Source organism: Dama dama, chromosome 2 (genome assembly GCF_033118175.1).
Source record: "Dama dama isolate Ldn47 chromosome 2, ASM3311817v1, whole genome shotgun sequence".
NCBI lineage: Eukaryota > Metazoa > Chordata > Mammalia > Artiodactyla > Cervidae > Dama > Dama dama.
The window spans coordinates 24,668,242-24,684,022 of NC_083682.1; the positions used below are offsets into that span (position 1 = coordinate 24,668,242).

At 43.6% G+C, this 15,781-nt stretch overlaps 1 protein-coding gene across 1 annotated transcript; it reads left to right on the forward strand.

Moving 5' to 3' along the window:
- The first annotated feature begins 4,627 nt into the window (after positions 1 to 4,627).
- Positions 4,628 to 14,201, forward strand: LDHA (lactate dehydrogenase A). Its single transcript, XM_061167826.1, has 8 exons — positions 4,628 to 4,744; positions 7,045 to 7,194; positions 8,665 to 8,782; positions 9,740 to 9,913; positions 10,578 to 10,751; positions 11,394 to 11,511; positions 12,760 to 12,883; positions 13,464 to 14,201. The coding sequence occupies exons 2-8, from the start codon at positions 7,069 to 7,071 to the stop codon at positions 13,626 to 13,628; spliced, it is 999 nt and encodes a 332-aa protein (XP_061023809.1). The 5' UTR covers positions 4,628 to 4,744; positions 7,045 to 7,068; the 3' UTR covers positions 13,629 to 14,201.
- The last annotated feature ends 1,580 nt before the right edge of the window (positions 14,202 to 15,781 follow it).

Here is a 15,781-nt window from a genome sequence, read left to right on the forward strand (position 1 = left end):
TCCCTGCCTCTTCCTACTGTCCATGGGGTTCACCAGGCAAGAGGGTGCAAAGGTTAAATAGCACCATCAACTCAACTGACATGAATTTGAGCAAACTCTAGGAGATAGTAGAGGACAGAGGAACCTGGCGTGCTACAGTCCGTGGGGTTGAACAACTCCCTGCCAGGGGAGTATGAAGATAAAAGGACACAGGTCTAATCTCTTTCCTGGGGTAGAAAGTGGCTAGAAGGGTAATGCTTTAGTCTGTTCAGGCTGCTATAACAAAAGACCATAGACTGAATGGCTTATAAACAAAAAACATTTCTCACAGTTCTGGAGGCTTGGAAGTTCAAGAGCAAGGTACTGGCAAGTTTCTAGTGAGAGTCTGCTTTCCAGATCATAGATGGCAATCTTTTCACTGTGTCTTTGCATGGCAGAAGGGACAGGGAACCTCTCTAGCATCTCCTTTATAAGGGCACTAACTCCATTCATGAAGTTTCTACCTTCATAACCTAATCACCTCCTAACAGCCCCACTTCTAAATACTAGTATCTTGGGAATTAGGTTTCAACATATGGCTTTTGGGGAGACACAGGCGTTTTGTATACAGCAAAGAGAATCAGGAGTTTCTGAGGGGATTCTGTTAGGGGGTCAAGTGAGGAATGAACTCTGGAGGGAATGACCGTCTAATTCAAAAAGGGAAACAGAGGCAGCATCCAGCACCTGAGGGTGAGCCCAGCTCAAAGGAGGGGAGAAGGAGTTGGGGGTAGGGAGCTATCAGGGTTCCAGAAGAGATGGCGCCCAGGAGAACTTGAGGAGTCAGGGCAGAGGCTTCAGCTTCCACTCCCATCATGAGAGAAGTAGATAGGGTTGGGAGGATGACATGAAGTGGTCTCCCACTTCACGAGTGGGGAGGCACCTGCTGTATTCCCAGAGAGAGGAGCTTCCACTTTGGCACATAAACAGCAGGCCCTGGCCTGTCAGAGATGGAGACCAATAAAGCCATCTGCATCTCGGACCCTGCCACTCCAGTCATCAGCTTTGTAGCCATGGAAAAGGTGGGGAAAAAAAAGCCAGGCTGTCAGTGAGCCTTCAGAGGGACTGTGGGGGCATGCACAGTGTGTCGGAGAAGTGAATGTTTCATCCAGAGTTGGTTGGAGCTGTGTATGTCCTATACTTTCTGTTGTGTATATGCAACAATATCCTTATTCAGGACCCTCAACCATCACCTCTCAACAATCTTGCTTTCACCCCATCTCTCCCATTCCCCCCAAACTTCGGTGACTTCCAGTGACCACCAAAACCCAAAAAAGCAAACTGCCAAATCTCTTAGCCTGACATTTAAAGCTAAAGATTCACCAGATATACCTTGAATTTCCTGACTCCAAGCATTTGTTTTCCGCTTTCTCAACACCTGATCATCGGTTCAAATCTCTCTCTTTCTCTCTCTTTTTTTAAGGCTGAGTTCGGATCCTACCTCTTCCAGGAAGCCCTCACAGGTATCCCTGGCCAAAGGACCTCTCTCTCATCTGAATGCTAGAGCAATACTTTCTACCTCTTTTGTGTCAGTGCTACATTTTATCTTGCACTTTAACTATTGAGGGGGATACTGTTGGTTTTCTCCATTAAATTTGTGGAGAAGCCCTAGAAATTTGTCTTATTCATTTTTGTATCCCCAGCACCTATAATGATACTCTTTACATAGCAGGCATGTAATTTGAAATATATTTATTAAACTAAATGTTGGTGATATGGAGATAGATGAATAAGAAAGTTTCTGCCCATTAGGAGCTTACAATCTAATCAGAGAAAGAGATGCACAGCAATAAGAACTAATTTAATATAAAGCCAAAGGAACAGCACTTGACCTACGGAGGTATGGGGTTTGGGTGGGCAGGGATGGTGGCAAGGGGGATCATGCAGGTTGAAGGAACTGCCTTGGTGGAAGTGAGTGGCATATTTGGGGAATGTGGTCAGTACCCTTGGGAATGGCACGCAGAAAAATAGGAGATAAGGCCAGAGAAGGGATATGGGCTTTGGATCATAAAAAGTCTACTGAGCCTTTTCAAGGAATTTGGATTTTATTTTAGAGGCCATTGACTGAGGGGCCACTGAATGCTCTTGAGGAGGAAGATAATATATACTTACTGGATGAAGGAATGACGTGTGTTTTGGGTAGACACCATTCTCTGGCCAGGGTCACTTTTGGAAAATCTTAGGTTGGATGCGGAACAGCACCCATCCTCTGCTGAACAGCCAGCCTGTCCCCTGATCAAATCACCTCTTTGTGAGATTTTCCCTTTTAAAGAAACTGCCCCCGCCCCCCCAAAAAAAACCACTTCGTCAGGATGAAAAATCTGTTCTGCCTTCTGAAACAGTTTCCTGCCCCACCCTCAGCTTTGACTTTATAGTACAGAAGTTCTTGTGTTTGGATTGCATTAGTCAGGATTCTGTATTAGTCAGGGTTCTCCAGAGAACGAATATTTATATATAAAATGAGATGTATTATAAAGAATTGGCTCATGCGATTATGGAGGCTGAGAAGTTCCACGATCTGCTGTCTGCAAGCTGGAGATCCAGGAAAGCAAGTGGTATGCATTCCAGTCCCAGCCAAAGGCCTGAGAAGCAGCAGTGTCAGCAGTGTAAGTCCCATGAGGATCAGAGACCCATGTCCCGGCTCAAGCAGATGGGCAGAGATACCCACTGACACCCACTGCCTCTCATTGGAAACTGAACTTTCTGAACCTGGGCTTGGGCGCCCTATTTCTTGGCCTTTGTGGAATTGGCGGGGGGTGAGGGGAAGGAGGGGGACAACATCCTATAGAGGAAAAACTCACAGTTTGGAGTCCTCAGCCTGGATTAAATTACCAGCTGAAATCAATTATTAGCTGTAGAACTTTGGCAAAACCAGTTATCTTTGTGCCTCAGTTTTCTCATTTGAAAAATGGGGATAATTATGCCTACTCCAAAGAATTAAAGTCAAGATGAGGATGGGGACTGTCTAGCTTGCTGCCTGACACACAGGAGGTGCTGAGTAAACAGTACTTCTTTCATATTTGTAGAGTTAAATAGAAGCTCCAGTTCTACATAAACAGAGGGAAGCTGTGCCTGGAATGAGCTGTTGTTAGGTGCCTTAATTTAGAGGACTGCAAACTCTCTGCCTAGATTATCTTCAGAGATGGTCACAAAGCCCAGTTGTTGAAGGTTCCTACCCGTCTCCCCAGCCTAACCTCTGCTCTCGGGGCTCTGCCCTGCTCTTACTGACGGCTGTGGTTGCGCTGATAGGAAGGCAGGGGCCCAGCCCTGGCTCAATGAGGCCATTGTTGCAAAGTCTGAGGAACCACAGACATTTGCAATTTGCACCCTGCCCTGATGAACCCTGGAGAACCTGTGGCTGGCCCTCAGTCCCTCCAGCTGTGTGTTTGGGGAGACAGCTAGATTTCTGAGCGTCCTGGAGTGATGGGAAAAACTGTTTTTTGTTGTTTAGTTGTTAAGTCACCTCTGATTCTTGCAACCCCATGGATTGTAGCTGGCCAGGCTCCTCTGTCCATGGGATTTCCCAGGCAAGAATACTGGAGTGGGTTGCCATTCCCTTCTCCGGGGAATCTTCCTGACCCAGGGATCAAACTTGGTCTCCTGCACTGGTAGGTGGATTCTTTACCACTAAGCCCCCTAGGAAGCCCGGGAAAACTGTTAGGATGTGCTAGAAAGCTTCCCTGTTTTCTTCTGGAGCTGAGGTTAGAGTTTTCCCTTCAAAACCAAGGAACTCACCAGTAGGGATATTTTTCACAGCTGGTGGCTATTAATCGGTGCCCCAGATGCATGGAGGAAGTGGATTCACCTATACCCTTAAAACATTCATGGGCAGGTAGGACAGCTGAGTCACACACGCACTTCTACTGCAAGGCGGTTGGCAGGATGTACAGACTGGTGAGGTGCAAGCAGACAGGAGGGGGATACCAAATCTGTGGGTGTGTGAGGTTGGAGGGAGGGGAGAGGGGGAGAAGATGGGTACAGTTGAAAGAGACAGCAGAGGAAGCCCGGCCAGGAACCAGCGTGAACCAAGGCCTGGAGGTAAAAATAACATATGTTAAAAACATAAAACCTAGGCTGTTCTGGGGCGTGGCTGGGACACAGGTGCTTGACCTGTAGGGCAACAGGGAATGCAATCAAGAGGCTGAAGTTTTACTTTGAGCTGTGAGACTTGCAAGTTTTAGCCGTGGGGGGACGGGCAGGGTCGCGTTTTGGAAATCACTCGACTTGGGTTAAGTAAACTGACACTGTGCTAAGAATTTTCTTTTTTTCAACAAATATTCTGTCGTGTGTCGGTTACGTGCTAGAAATTGGGCAGTGGGCAACAGCGGCAAAAATTCAGTTGAGCCTTCCTTGAAAGTAACTTCCACATTTTATGAAAGAGGAAATGGAGGGTCGGCTTGATCACGGCTTACGGCTCTGTTTTGTGCCAGAAGTAGCATGCCTCTGCGCAGTCTTTCTGAAGTCTCGGCGCACGTGGGTCGGACCGCCTGCGGGTCCTCCGCCTGCGCGCGTCGCCGGGGCATCTTCACCGCCCCGCCCGGCTGGGAGCCCGCCCCCAGCCCAGAGCACACGTGGGTTCTTGCACGTCCGCCCGGCTCCCCCTTGACGTCAGCCTCGCGGTTCCATTTAAGGCCCCTCCCGCGCCCCACTGAGTACCGGAGCCGCTGCCGCCAAGTCCGGATCCCACGCCGCGCGCCTCCGACGCCCGCCTGTTCGACGGTCACTACCGGTACGGTCCGGCCGGGCGCGCTCTGCGCTCGAGGGCAAGGGCGATCGCTTTAGGCTTCACTGGCCCAGGCGCTGTCCATGGGGGTGGGGGGGGGGGGGCCCGCTCTTGGGTGGTGTAGGCGCTGCTTCCAAAGGGCATAGTCCTGAGACCTGGGCGGTCACACTACCAAATGGTCTCGGGGGCCGGCCGAACCCTGCTGCTGCTCTAAGTGGGCACAGTGGCCTCTGGCCGGGCTGGGGAACCAAGGAGGTGGTCGCGCACCTAACCTGGGGTCGATGGTCCGGGTAGATGCAGACGGAATGGGAGACGCCTGGTTGGGGAGGAGGGTGGAGTACACCTCCCGGCTAGAAATGAGCAAGCCGCACGGAGCTCGAAGTCGGGTTGCCGGAGTCCACGGAACCGAAAAAGCCTCAGCAGTCTGGGGCGGGTTCCCGGAAGCCGGAAAGCCGCTGGATGCGCTCGGGTCACATTTTAATCCTGGCACTCTCGGGAGGTGGGCTCCTTGGGGCAGCAGCTGCCTGCAGAGGAGAGGGAGCTCTTGGCGCAAGTTACTTTTGTTAAGCAGCTGCCGCTGTATCGGTCGCTGAAGTAGACGTGGTGCATGCAAATACGAAGGAGAAAGGGTACCAGCTCTTCCGCCTCTCAGTAGAATCAGAGGAGGATCATCTGGTACCTTCATCTCCTTTTAACAAACGGGGAACCTAAGGCCGATTAGGGCATCTCTAAGGTCACAGTGAGTGCCTGGCAGAGTTGGGGGAAGGTAGACAGACCCTCTTTCTCCAGGGCTCCACTTCCACCCGTATCCCCACACTGAAGGGAGCGCTGGAGCCCAGAGCTTCGGTTTTGGTGAAACCAGGAGATGTCTGCAGAAAGCACTCCCTTCCCCCTGCCAGGCTGCAGAAACCTTTCAGGGCTGTCTAGAAATAGCAGTGATTTGTCAGGAGAGACTCGATTCCAGCTTGGTGACTCTGGGCTGCCTGCCTGCAAGTCCTCTCAGATATTTTTGCCCTTTGGAGCAGTGTCAAGATTAGACGTAGTGCTTTCGGGATGCAGTCTATGAAAATCTCTCCAGGGAACGCAGAACCACCCCTACCCCACCCTACCCCCCACTCTCCACCGCCCGCCCCCCCCCCCCCCCCCACCCACCTTCCCGGCTCTGGAAATCGAGGCTTTCACCAAAAGGAACTTTATTGATGAACTTTAGGGGTCCAGGCTTCAGGTCTCTGCAGCTATCCCTGCAGTAACAAATTTTCCTCATACCAGGCCTCACGCCTTTGCAACAAAGATCACGGCGGAAGCCACGCGAGGTGCCTCCCTGTGAGTTGGCTAACAGTCCCTGGTGCCTGGTATCAAGATTTAAACTCTGGTTCTGGCAGCGCGCCAGGCCGGGGAGGCAGCCAGCCGGGCTTCACGAACAAGTGTGCTTCAGAGCACGAGTTCAGTCTGAAAAAGTCTTGATTCCTAGCTCGTGCAGACCCACAGACCAGTAGCCTTCCTCATCAGGTCCGCTTACGGGCGGGGCTCCGCAAGCCAGCGCTGGGCTGTCGGGGCTAGCGCTCACCTCTCAGTAGCCTGCGGCGCCTAGGCGCAAGACTTTTGCCTCCCCCCAGCGCTGTGAAGTGCGCTTGCGCACAAGATGAGGCGCGGGGCCTGGGCGAGGGAGGGGTGGCCGCTAATCTTCCGGGTCTGGGCGGGGCGTAAACTCCGCGGGCCCCTGCACACTGGCCACTGGATGGCCACTGCTTCTTCGGGGGCGGGGGTTGGGGACAGGGAGGCGAAAACGAGAGCTGCGCATGAGCAGAGCTCCCACGAGTTCTGGCTAGTGCTGTGAGGACGTTAGAGCCGCTTTACGCACCTACCTGTGGTCCTTGCGGGGCTTGGCAAACGTCCTGGGGATTGGAGTAGAGTACTTGTGGTCCTTAAGGGCTTGGCAGGCGTCCTGGTGCCTGCAGAAGTGTTGGGCCGGCGGCTCATAGTGATCTTGTTTGTAGAAAGGCTAGCTCCGCTTGGAGTTAATAAATCAAGATGAGTGAGCCTTCAGGAGGCTATACTTACACCCAAACTTCAATATTATTTTTCCACGCCAAGGTGAGGAACTTTACACCAAGACCCTAGTCAGACCAGAGCCCGGCATTAGGCCTTTCGTTTCTTTGTCTGTCGGTAGGTTTCTTCCCTTCTCCCCCCTTTTAGTCATTTCTTGTGATTTTTAGGGGCAGGTATCCCAAAAGGAAGCAAAAGAAGCTTTTTCAGAACAGTTTTCGGAAGGGTGCCAGTGACAGTGCATGTTTTTTCCCTTATAGATTCCTTTAGGTTCTAAGTCCAAGATGGCAACTCTCAAGGATCAACTGATTCAGAATCTTCTTAAGGAAGAACATGTCCCCCAGAATAAGATTACAGTTGTTGGGGTTGGTGCTGTTGGCATGGCCTGTGCCATCAGTATCTTAATGAAGGTAAGTGAGAGCCTTTCACTTGGCAAGTCCCTTAAGGATACCTTGACTCCATCCATCTACTGTTGCTCTCCAAGAATTGCATTATCACATCGTACATACAAATATATAAGCTCATGCACTCATTGAAAGAACTTTATGTGAAACAAACTTTTAAAACCTGATGCTATACCAAAAGGGTATCTAAACTACAAAAATTAAAGGTTTCTAGGTTGGAGACCCAGTTCCCTAAATTCACTGTGCCTTATTAACCTCGTTAGTTGCCTACAAATGAAAAAGTAGAGTCTATGCCTTTAAGCAAGCTAAAATTATTTACAAGTAACTTTGAATTGAAATTGACACACATACATGGTAAAATTAAACTGAATGTGGGAAGTCTTTTGCCCGTGGTAATCCCCTCTGCCCCGCTCCTTGGATAGTAGTTTTGGTATCAATTATGAAACTAACATTTAATTAGAAAAAATTTGTGAATGAATAAAAAACATTTTTTATAGCATTCAAGCGTAGTTTATATTAAAAAGAAATTGAGAGAGCTTAAAGTTCAGATTTGGAGTTACTAGTAAGAGAGTGAAGTGATGAATTCTGGATTCTGAACAAAAAGGACTGAAATGAGAAGGAACTAAAGGTGGAAATGAGCTCTGCAAAGGTCTTGTAACCACGCAGGTTGCTCTGTGTGTTCTTAAAAGAGAGCACTTGTTATTCAAAGTCTTTATTCCTTCCCCACTGGATCAGACATTGATACCATTTATTTTTCCCAAACCAGTGAACCACCTGTGGTCGTTTTCTATGATGCCCCCTAACTGAGGTGTGGCTAAGAGTAACTGGCAGACCACTTATTACACTGTAGCTGATTAGGGGTAGATCTGCACCTTGGCTTTTATAATCTCTTTGGTTATGATGGTCCACATTCCATTTGTATTAAAGCTATTATTGGTGCTCCTTGTCTGAGATGCCCCTATGAACTTCTATAGGTTCACCTGAAAGGATATTGTTCACCAACGTGTTGTAATGCACAAATCTGTCGATAAGTAAAACTTTATGTTGGTTAACATATGGAAAACATGTAACCAGGGAATGATCTAGAATACCACTTTTTAGGCCTTAATACTAATCTATATCATCTATTTAATGACTAACAACCTAAAATCAACGTGTAAAACTGAATTTGAGAGACTAAATAGAGCAGTTTTACATAACTGGGTGGTACTCACTGCAAATTCAGTGTTCTGCTTCTGTGCAGTGGTGGTGGAGCTCCTGCCTAGGATGCTCCGATGAGAGAGGGGGTCAGTTCTTTTTCCTATGTATATGTCATCTATGAGTCAGCTTTTAATGGGAGCCTACCTCTACTTTGAGGTACGTACTAATAATACAGTAGCAGAATTCTCCTATACCAGAAATATGAAAATTTTGCATGGTTGTCTAAAAATTTGGAAGTGGCTATTTTCCATTGAACTAAAATTTTATGTCTTTCAGGACTTGGCAGATGAAATTGCTCTTGTTGATGTCATGGAAGATAAACTGAAGGGAGAGATGATGGATCTCCAACATGGCAGCCTTTTCCTTAGAACACCAAAAATTGTCTCTGGCAAAGGTTGATTTTGGCAAATTTATATTACATTCTGTGTTGGGTTTAATTCTTTATCAGGCTTGAAAATCCTATCAGTTCTTCAAAGATTTCCTCTTTATACAGGATAAGAGCCTTTTAAACCAATTTTGCATTGATATCTATAGATATCAATGTTTGAATTTCCACAAGTGTTTTTAAATGAAAATCCAGTTTGTCTATGATGTGGAAAACATCTGAATTATAATATAACTAGCAAAACTTCTTAGGTTCATAGTTTACCACATTGCTTCAAATATTTAAATGCACTTACTTCTATTACTTCCTTTCATACACTAACACAAGGTTGAGACTAGGGTAAATGAGCCTGTTGAGCAGATATTCTTGGCTTGACCCTGTCACACTTTACAAGCACCAGCCAGGAAACAGACATGGGCCTAAATAGTCAGTTTTGACACTTGGAAACCATTGACCATTTATCTGATAGATTACTCTTTTCATTGTCTTCAACCCAGGATTAACCATCCTGTGCCATAGGATATATAGAAGCAAGACATGCTTGGTAAATGTGAAGTTGCCTCTGCTTAAAAAAAAAAAAACCCATCCCTGAGCTGATATGACCACAATTAAGTAGAAATAGGAGTGTGGAAAAGTGTGAACATTAAGCTCAGGCGGCAAAAAATTGGGGTGTGTGTCTCATTTGATATGAGTGTGAAATAAATTTTATTCCTTTCAGCTCCCCCCAGTCATAGTTATATAAGGCCACAGTATAACTACATAATACAAGGAAGGTGTTGATGTAGTCTTCCTCCATGTAAGCGGCCACAGTGATAAAACTCCAAAAGTAAAGGAGTCTGGGCATATATGTGTATGCCACATACACAAAGCACTGATAGAACTGTCTGTTTAAAAGGTTAATGGAACAGATTTTTGCTGGAATTTTCTTAAAAGCCTTAATCTAGTTATTGTTTCTCTCTTGTTTAGACTATAATGTGACAGCAAACTCCAGGCTGGTTATTATCACAGCTGGGGCACGTCAGCAAGAGGGAGAGAGCCGTCTTAATTTGGTCCAGCGTAACGTGAACATCTTTAAATTCATCATTCCTAATATTGTAAAATACAGCCCAAATTGCAAGTTGCTTGTTGTTTCCAATCCAGGTGAGACTTTTAATGGCATAAAAATAGATGAGCTAGAGTAAAACTGATAGTATGTATCATAATCTCCATATATGTCTCATATTTCTCATTTTCCTCCTGAGAGTAAATTTGTGTTTTTGTAAAATAGTTAAATTTAAAACATCAAGGAGAAACAATGGCTTTAACATAGTTGGCACTTTAAAATTTGTAACTTGCCTAGGAAGATCTTGGATAAGGAATAATTATGAATAATGTGTTATTGATGCACAACTTATTTTCATTAAACTACACTTCTTGAAAACTTAATGTATTTGTTATACACAATATAGAGGCTTAAAAATATTAACAGAAATATTGATTGGTAGTGATAAATAGCAAGATCTATACAGAGCCATGAATCTTGAGTAGTCAGTCATTAGCTCATGATTCACATAGTGAAAATGTTAGTCTCTCAATCGTGACCAACTCTTTTGTGGCCCCATGGACTGGGGCCTGCCAGGTTCCTCTGTCCATGGAATTCTGCAGGCAAAGATACTGGAACAGGTAGCCATTCCATTTTCCAGGGGATCTTCCCGACCCAGGGATCGAACCCAGGTCTTCTGCATTGCCGGCAGATTCTTTACCTTCTGAGTCACCAGGGAAGCCCAATTCACATAATACCTCTGCCTAAATATTTTCTCCACAGTCGATATTTTGACCTATGTGGCTTGGAAGATAAGCGGCTTTCCCAAAAACCGTGTTATTGGAAGTGGTTGCAATCTGGATTCAGCTCGGTTCCGTTATCTCATGGGGGAGAGGCTGGGAGTTCACCCATTAAGCTGCCATGGGTGGATCCTTGGGGAGCATGGCGACTCTAGTGGTAAGTATGACTTCTTTATTGTTTGCAAAGATTGTGTAAAAAAATTGACAGGAATATAGTTACTGAATCAGAGCCTAAATCAGATATCCATTTATTAGGGTAGATGGTTTCCAGAAATCTTATCTCTTGGTATAATTATATGCTAGAATTGTTAAGATTTTAGTCATTTTTGTGTGACATATTTTGGTATAAGGGATGAAGAATGGAATTTATTATAATGAACTTATTAAATAAGATGATAGTTCTTAATATCACAGCTGTTTATAGGCAAACTGCTTGTCCCTGAAAAGGAGGACAGCTAATCCAGATGGAGTGTATGAGAAAAAATCTATTATCACAGTTGAAAGATGTTATAATTTGTGCAGAGTTCTTGGTTCCTTATGGCAAGAAAATTCCTCTTATGATCTCATAATATCCTGTCTCTATATTTCACATTAGAAAAAAGCAGATTAGCATACAATGAAAATTCTTAGCTTTACATAATTTAATCAGTGAAAATCTAAGAGTATTGGTAGTCTTGACCACCTACCAAAAGGGGATAATCTTCCTCAGATAAGACAACAATTTTTGGAGAATGGGTCAGAATTGCTGGTCAGCTGGGTAGTGCTTGGGAGTAAATATATTCTGTACTATTTTATTCAGTGCCTGTATGGAGTGGAGTGAATGTTGCTGGTGTCTCCCTGAAGAATTTACACCCTGAGTTAGGCACTGATGCAGATAAGGAACAGTGGAAAGCGGTTCACAAACAGGTGGTTGACAGGTAATAGCTCTCATAGTCTGTAACACAGAAGGTTAAAATTTATTATTTTTATTTAAGAAATTAAAAGTTTTGGAAATTCCCTGGTTGTCCAGTGGTTAGGACTTGAGCTTTCACTGCCGAGCTTGTGAGTTCATCCCTGGTTGAGGAACTGAGATCTGGCAAGCCTCGCACGTGGCCAGAAAGAAAAAAGGCTAAAAGTTTAATAACCTTTGCATTTGGTAACTGTCAGAAAACTTGTTTTCTAAAGCTTGTTAAAACTCATACTATAAAACAGGTAACGGTATTAGATATTGCAGGCATGTATTAATGTTACAGTCTACTTTTATTTGCCACAATTCTCAATTTATAGTATGATAACTCTTCCTGTATTTGTAAACTCAGATATAAAACAAGTCCACCTGATTTGAGATTCAGTCTTTACTTCAAAAGCATGTATCATTGATTTAGTTAGGAATAAGAATTTTTTAATCTAAGTTCTTACAATAATCTATGAATAGAAACACAATTAGCTGCTTGTTTACGCAGATGATTATAAAGTTTTAAGCAAGATACAAATTCATCATGGTACACAAAATAACTGTTAGAAATTGTTCAAATAGGGAAACTTGCAAATTACTGGCATTATTTACTTCAAATAAGGTAGCCATGTGTAGACCTCAGGTCTTTGGAATTGAAGAATGAATCATGATTGGTCTAAGCAAGGCCCTCTGATTTGTATTTGTTAAAACCTGTGAACCCATCATCCAACCCAAGTAATGTTGATGGTTGCTGTCAACTAACTGTAGTGTTTGTTGAGTTGGAATTATTAGTCTGCTGGTGCTTGGAAATGAGTGGATTCTGTGCTCTTCGCACTTACCCCTAACCCCCACCCCCACATACACACTCTTGAGATAATCCCAAATCAAGCATGCAATATGTAATCTTGGATCTGCTTTTCTAAATTTAGTATTGCATTTATAAGAATCATCTATTTTGTTGCCTGAGCCATAGTTGTTTGTTTTGACAGCTATGTAAATTTATCCATCCTCCTGTTGAAGGGCACTGGTGTTGTTGCCAGGTTCTTGAACATTCCCATACATAATATCCTGGCATACATGTGCAAGGGTTACACTTAGGTATATAATGCAACTTTAGTATTTATATAGTATTATTTATTATATCAGTGATTTCTCATAAAGCATATGTTCAGTGAAAGCTTTTTCTTCCTTCCTCCTACCCTACCTTTTCCTGTCCTTCGCTATCCTACAGTGCTTATGAGGTGATCAAACTGAAAGGCTACACATCCTGGGCCATTGGACTGTCAGTGGCCGATTTGGCAGAAAGTATAATGAAGAATCTTAGGCGGGTGCATCCGATTTCCACCATGATTAAGGTAGGTCTATGTAGTAAAATGTACTTGAATGCCATTATTTCCTGTTTTGTTTTGTTTTTTTAAACTCATTTCAGAAAGCAATTAGATTAAGGTAAGTCCTCGATCATTGATTTGAGTGAAATAAATTAGTGCACCTGCAGCTTTCTTTTTTGAAAAGACATGGTTGAGCTTTAGGATTACTGTGGTTAGTACTGTGGTTATTAGCACATAATAATAACCTGTTGACTGAAAAACTTGATTCAATCTTGTTGAGATGAGTGGAAGACTATAAAAGACACAAATTTTTCTCCTTTGGGGTAAAATAGAAATCACACTCAAAGTTACCAAAGTGTCAGACAATAAAAATTGGAAAGTATGAGGGATAATAGCAATAATGTAGATTTTCTTTTAGAATGGAAGTCTTGCTGCTATTTTAATGACTTTCTTTTACCCTTTTCATTACATCCTAACTGAAAATCTAGGAAGAAATTCTACTTGCCAAGTTGTATTAAGTAAGCTTCATGATTGTAGAGAATAGAAAGTCTTGGGAGATCCCAGAATGCATAGAAAAAACATAAAATATTTTTCATTTCATCCTCAGGGTCTCTATGGAATAAAAGAAGATGTCTTTCTTAGTGTTCCTTGCATCTTGGGACAGAATGGAATCTCAGACGTTGTGAAAGTGACTCTGACTCATGAGGAAGAAGCCTGTTTGAAGAAGAGTGCAGATACACTTTGGGGGATCCAGAAAGAACTGCAGTTTTAAAGTCTTCTATTGTTGTATCACTTCACTGTCTAGGCTACACAGGATTTTAGTTGGAGGTTGTAACTCATATTGTCCTTTATATCTGATCTGTGATTAAAACAGTAATGTTAAGACAGCCTAGGAAAAAATCAACTTCCTAATGTTAGAAATAGGAATGGTTCATAAAACCTTGCAACTGTATCCTGATGCTGGATGGCACTTACCTTGTGTGGTCCTAAATTGGTTTGTCAAATAATTCAACTTCCTCAAGAGGTACCACTGCCCATGTTGCAGATGCTGCAGTTGCCCTTCAAACCAGATGTGTATTTACTATGTTACATAACCTCTGATTCCTTTAGCCAAGGTGCCTAGTCCAACTTTTTCCCTCCAGTGAATCACATCCTGGGATCCAGTGTATAAATCCAGTATTGCATGCCACGTGCATAACTGTTCTAAAGAATCTTACGTACTGTATGAATCAGGATAGTGTACACTGCCTTGTAACGTAAAAGGGAAAAATTACATAAATAATGCAGCCAACTAAGTGTTACACCAACTAAATAAAGCTTGAACAGTGACTACTCTGGTAATTAAGATACAGTCATAAAGCTGTTATTTGTTCATTACATAAATGGGAGCCATTGGGTTATTGGGCTGCACTGCAATGAATTTTTTAAGGAGTACTGTTTACTAATGACCAGACTTTATTAAGAATTAAGGGTGTGATTAGATTGGCTAGACTGTTTTGTTACCATTTCCACTGTAATCATTTTAATATACTAAGCCCTCAAATATTATGAGATAATTTGATTATAGTGCTAATCATAACTGGTACTCTACAGTTCACATAGGTAACACCCTATACATAGATGTAAAAAACATTATTTGCCAACTGAACATAAGCAGTGGTTCTGTGCCACTACAGAGGGGAGATTTTTAAGAACCTTCACTCTGGAGGCCAGTAACAATTGTTTTTCAGTCGCTAAGTTGTGTCTGACTCTGTGACACCATGGTCTGGTCTGCAGCATACCAGACTTCCTTGTCCTTCACTAAGTCTTGGGAGTTTGCTCAAACTCGTCCACTGAGTCAGTGATGCCATCCAACCATCTCATGGTACTTAATTTTAAACCAAATAGTCCTGGTGGTTATCTATGCAAAAATTTTCTTTAGATCTCCCTCAAAATACTTCTATAACTATGACCTTCTTCAGGCCTAAAAACCATACTTCCAGAGGTTAACTAGAACAACTTTATGGTCGTCACTTCCAGGATTTTTCCCCAAACTTTGCTACTTGAGAGACAGTTAAGAGAACTGTTTTTTAATGGGTCTCAAACATAGAAGGATAAGACTAGCCTACATAGGCCTTACAATTAGCTGTTATAATAGGATTTGCTTTCCTATAGACTTCAATAGCCTTAAGATATGTTACATAGCACAAAATTCACCCTTTTAAAGTGTATAGTTCTATGGATTCACGTAGTTATGCAACTATTACCACTGCTGCTACTGCTAAGTCGCGTCAGTCGTGTCCGACTCTGTGTGATCCCATAGACGGCAGCCCACCAGGCTCCCCTGTCCCTGGGATTCTCCAGGCAAAAACAGTGGAGTGGGTTGCCATTTCCTTCTCCAACTATTACCACTAAAAACTGTTAATTATCCCCCCAAAGAAATATGAAGTTATTCCAATACCCTTTTGTAGACTCTGATGCAGTCTTTTAAAAAACATATTTACCCTTATTTAGTGTTGACACAATAAATTAGCTAATATCAACATGACAAGATGCTTAACAGATTAAATATTTCATGAATTTTCAGATTTAATCTCATAAAGTTTCCTTAGTTTCAGGCACACTGTATGTTCCATGTTCACGTATCTTCCTGCCCTAGGTAAGGGTAGGCCAACTCTGCAAGGCGCCCTGATTGTTTTTAATGGAATATGATCTCATTTTTATAACCTTGGGAAGTGGACAAAGTAGGCCTTAGCCCCATCTTAAAACAAGTTGCCAATTAGTGGAAGAAGCAAAGGGGATGTTCAGAATATGTGCCTTGGGCAGGTATGAAGAGCCTCTTTCTTCACCTACAGCAGGAATTTGATCACTATGAAAATGACACTTTTGGCATGCAGGTGTAAAGCTTGGATCTGGAGGTCATCCAAGTCAGCACTATCTCACACT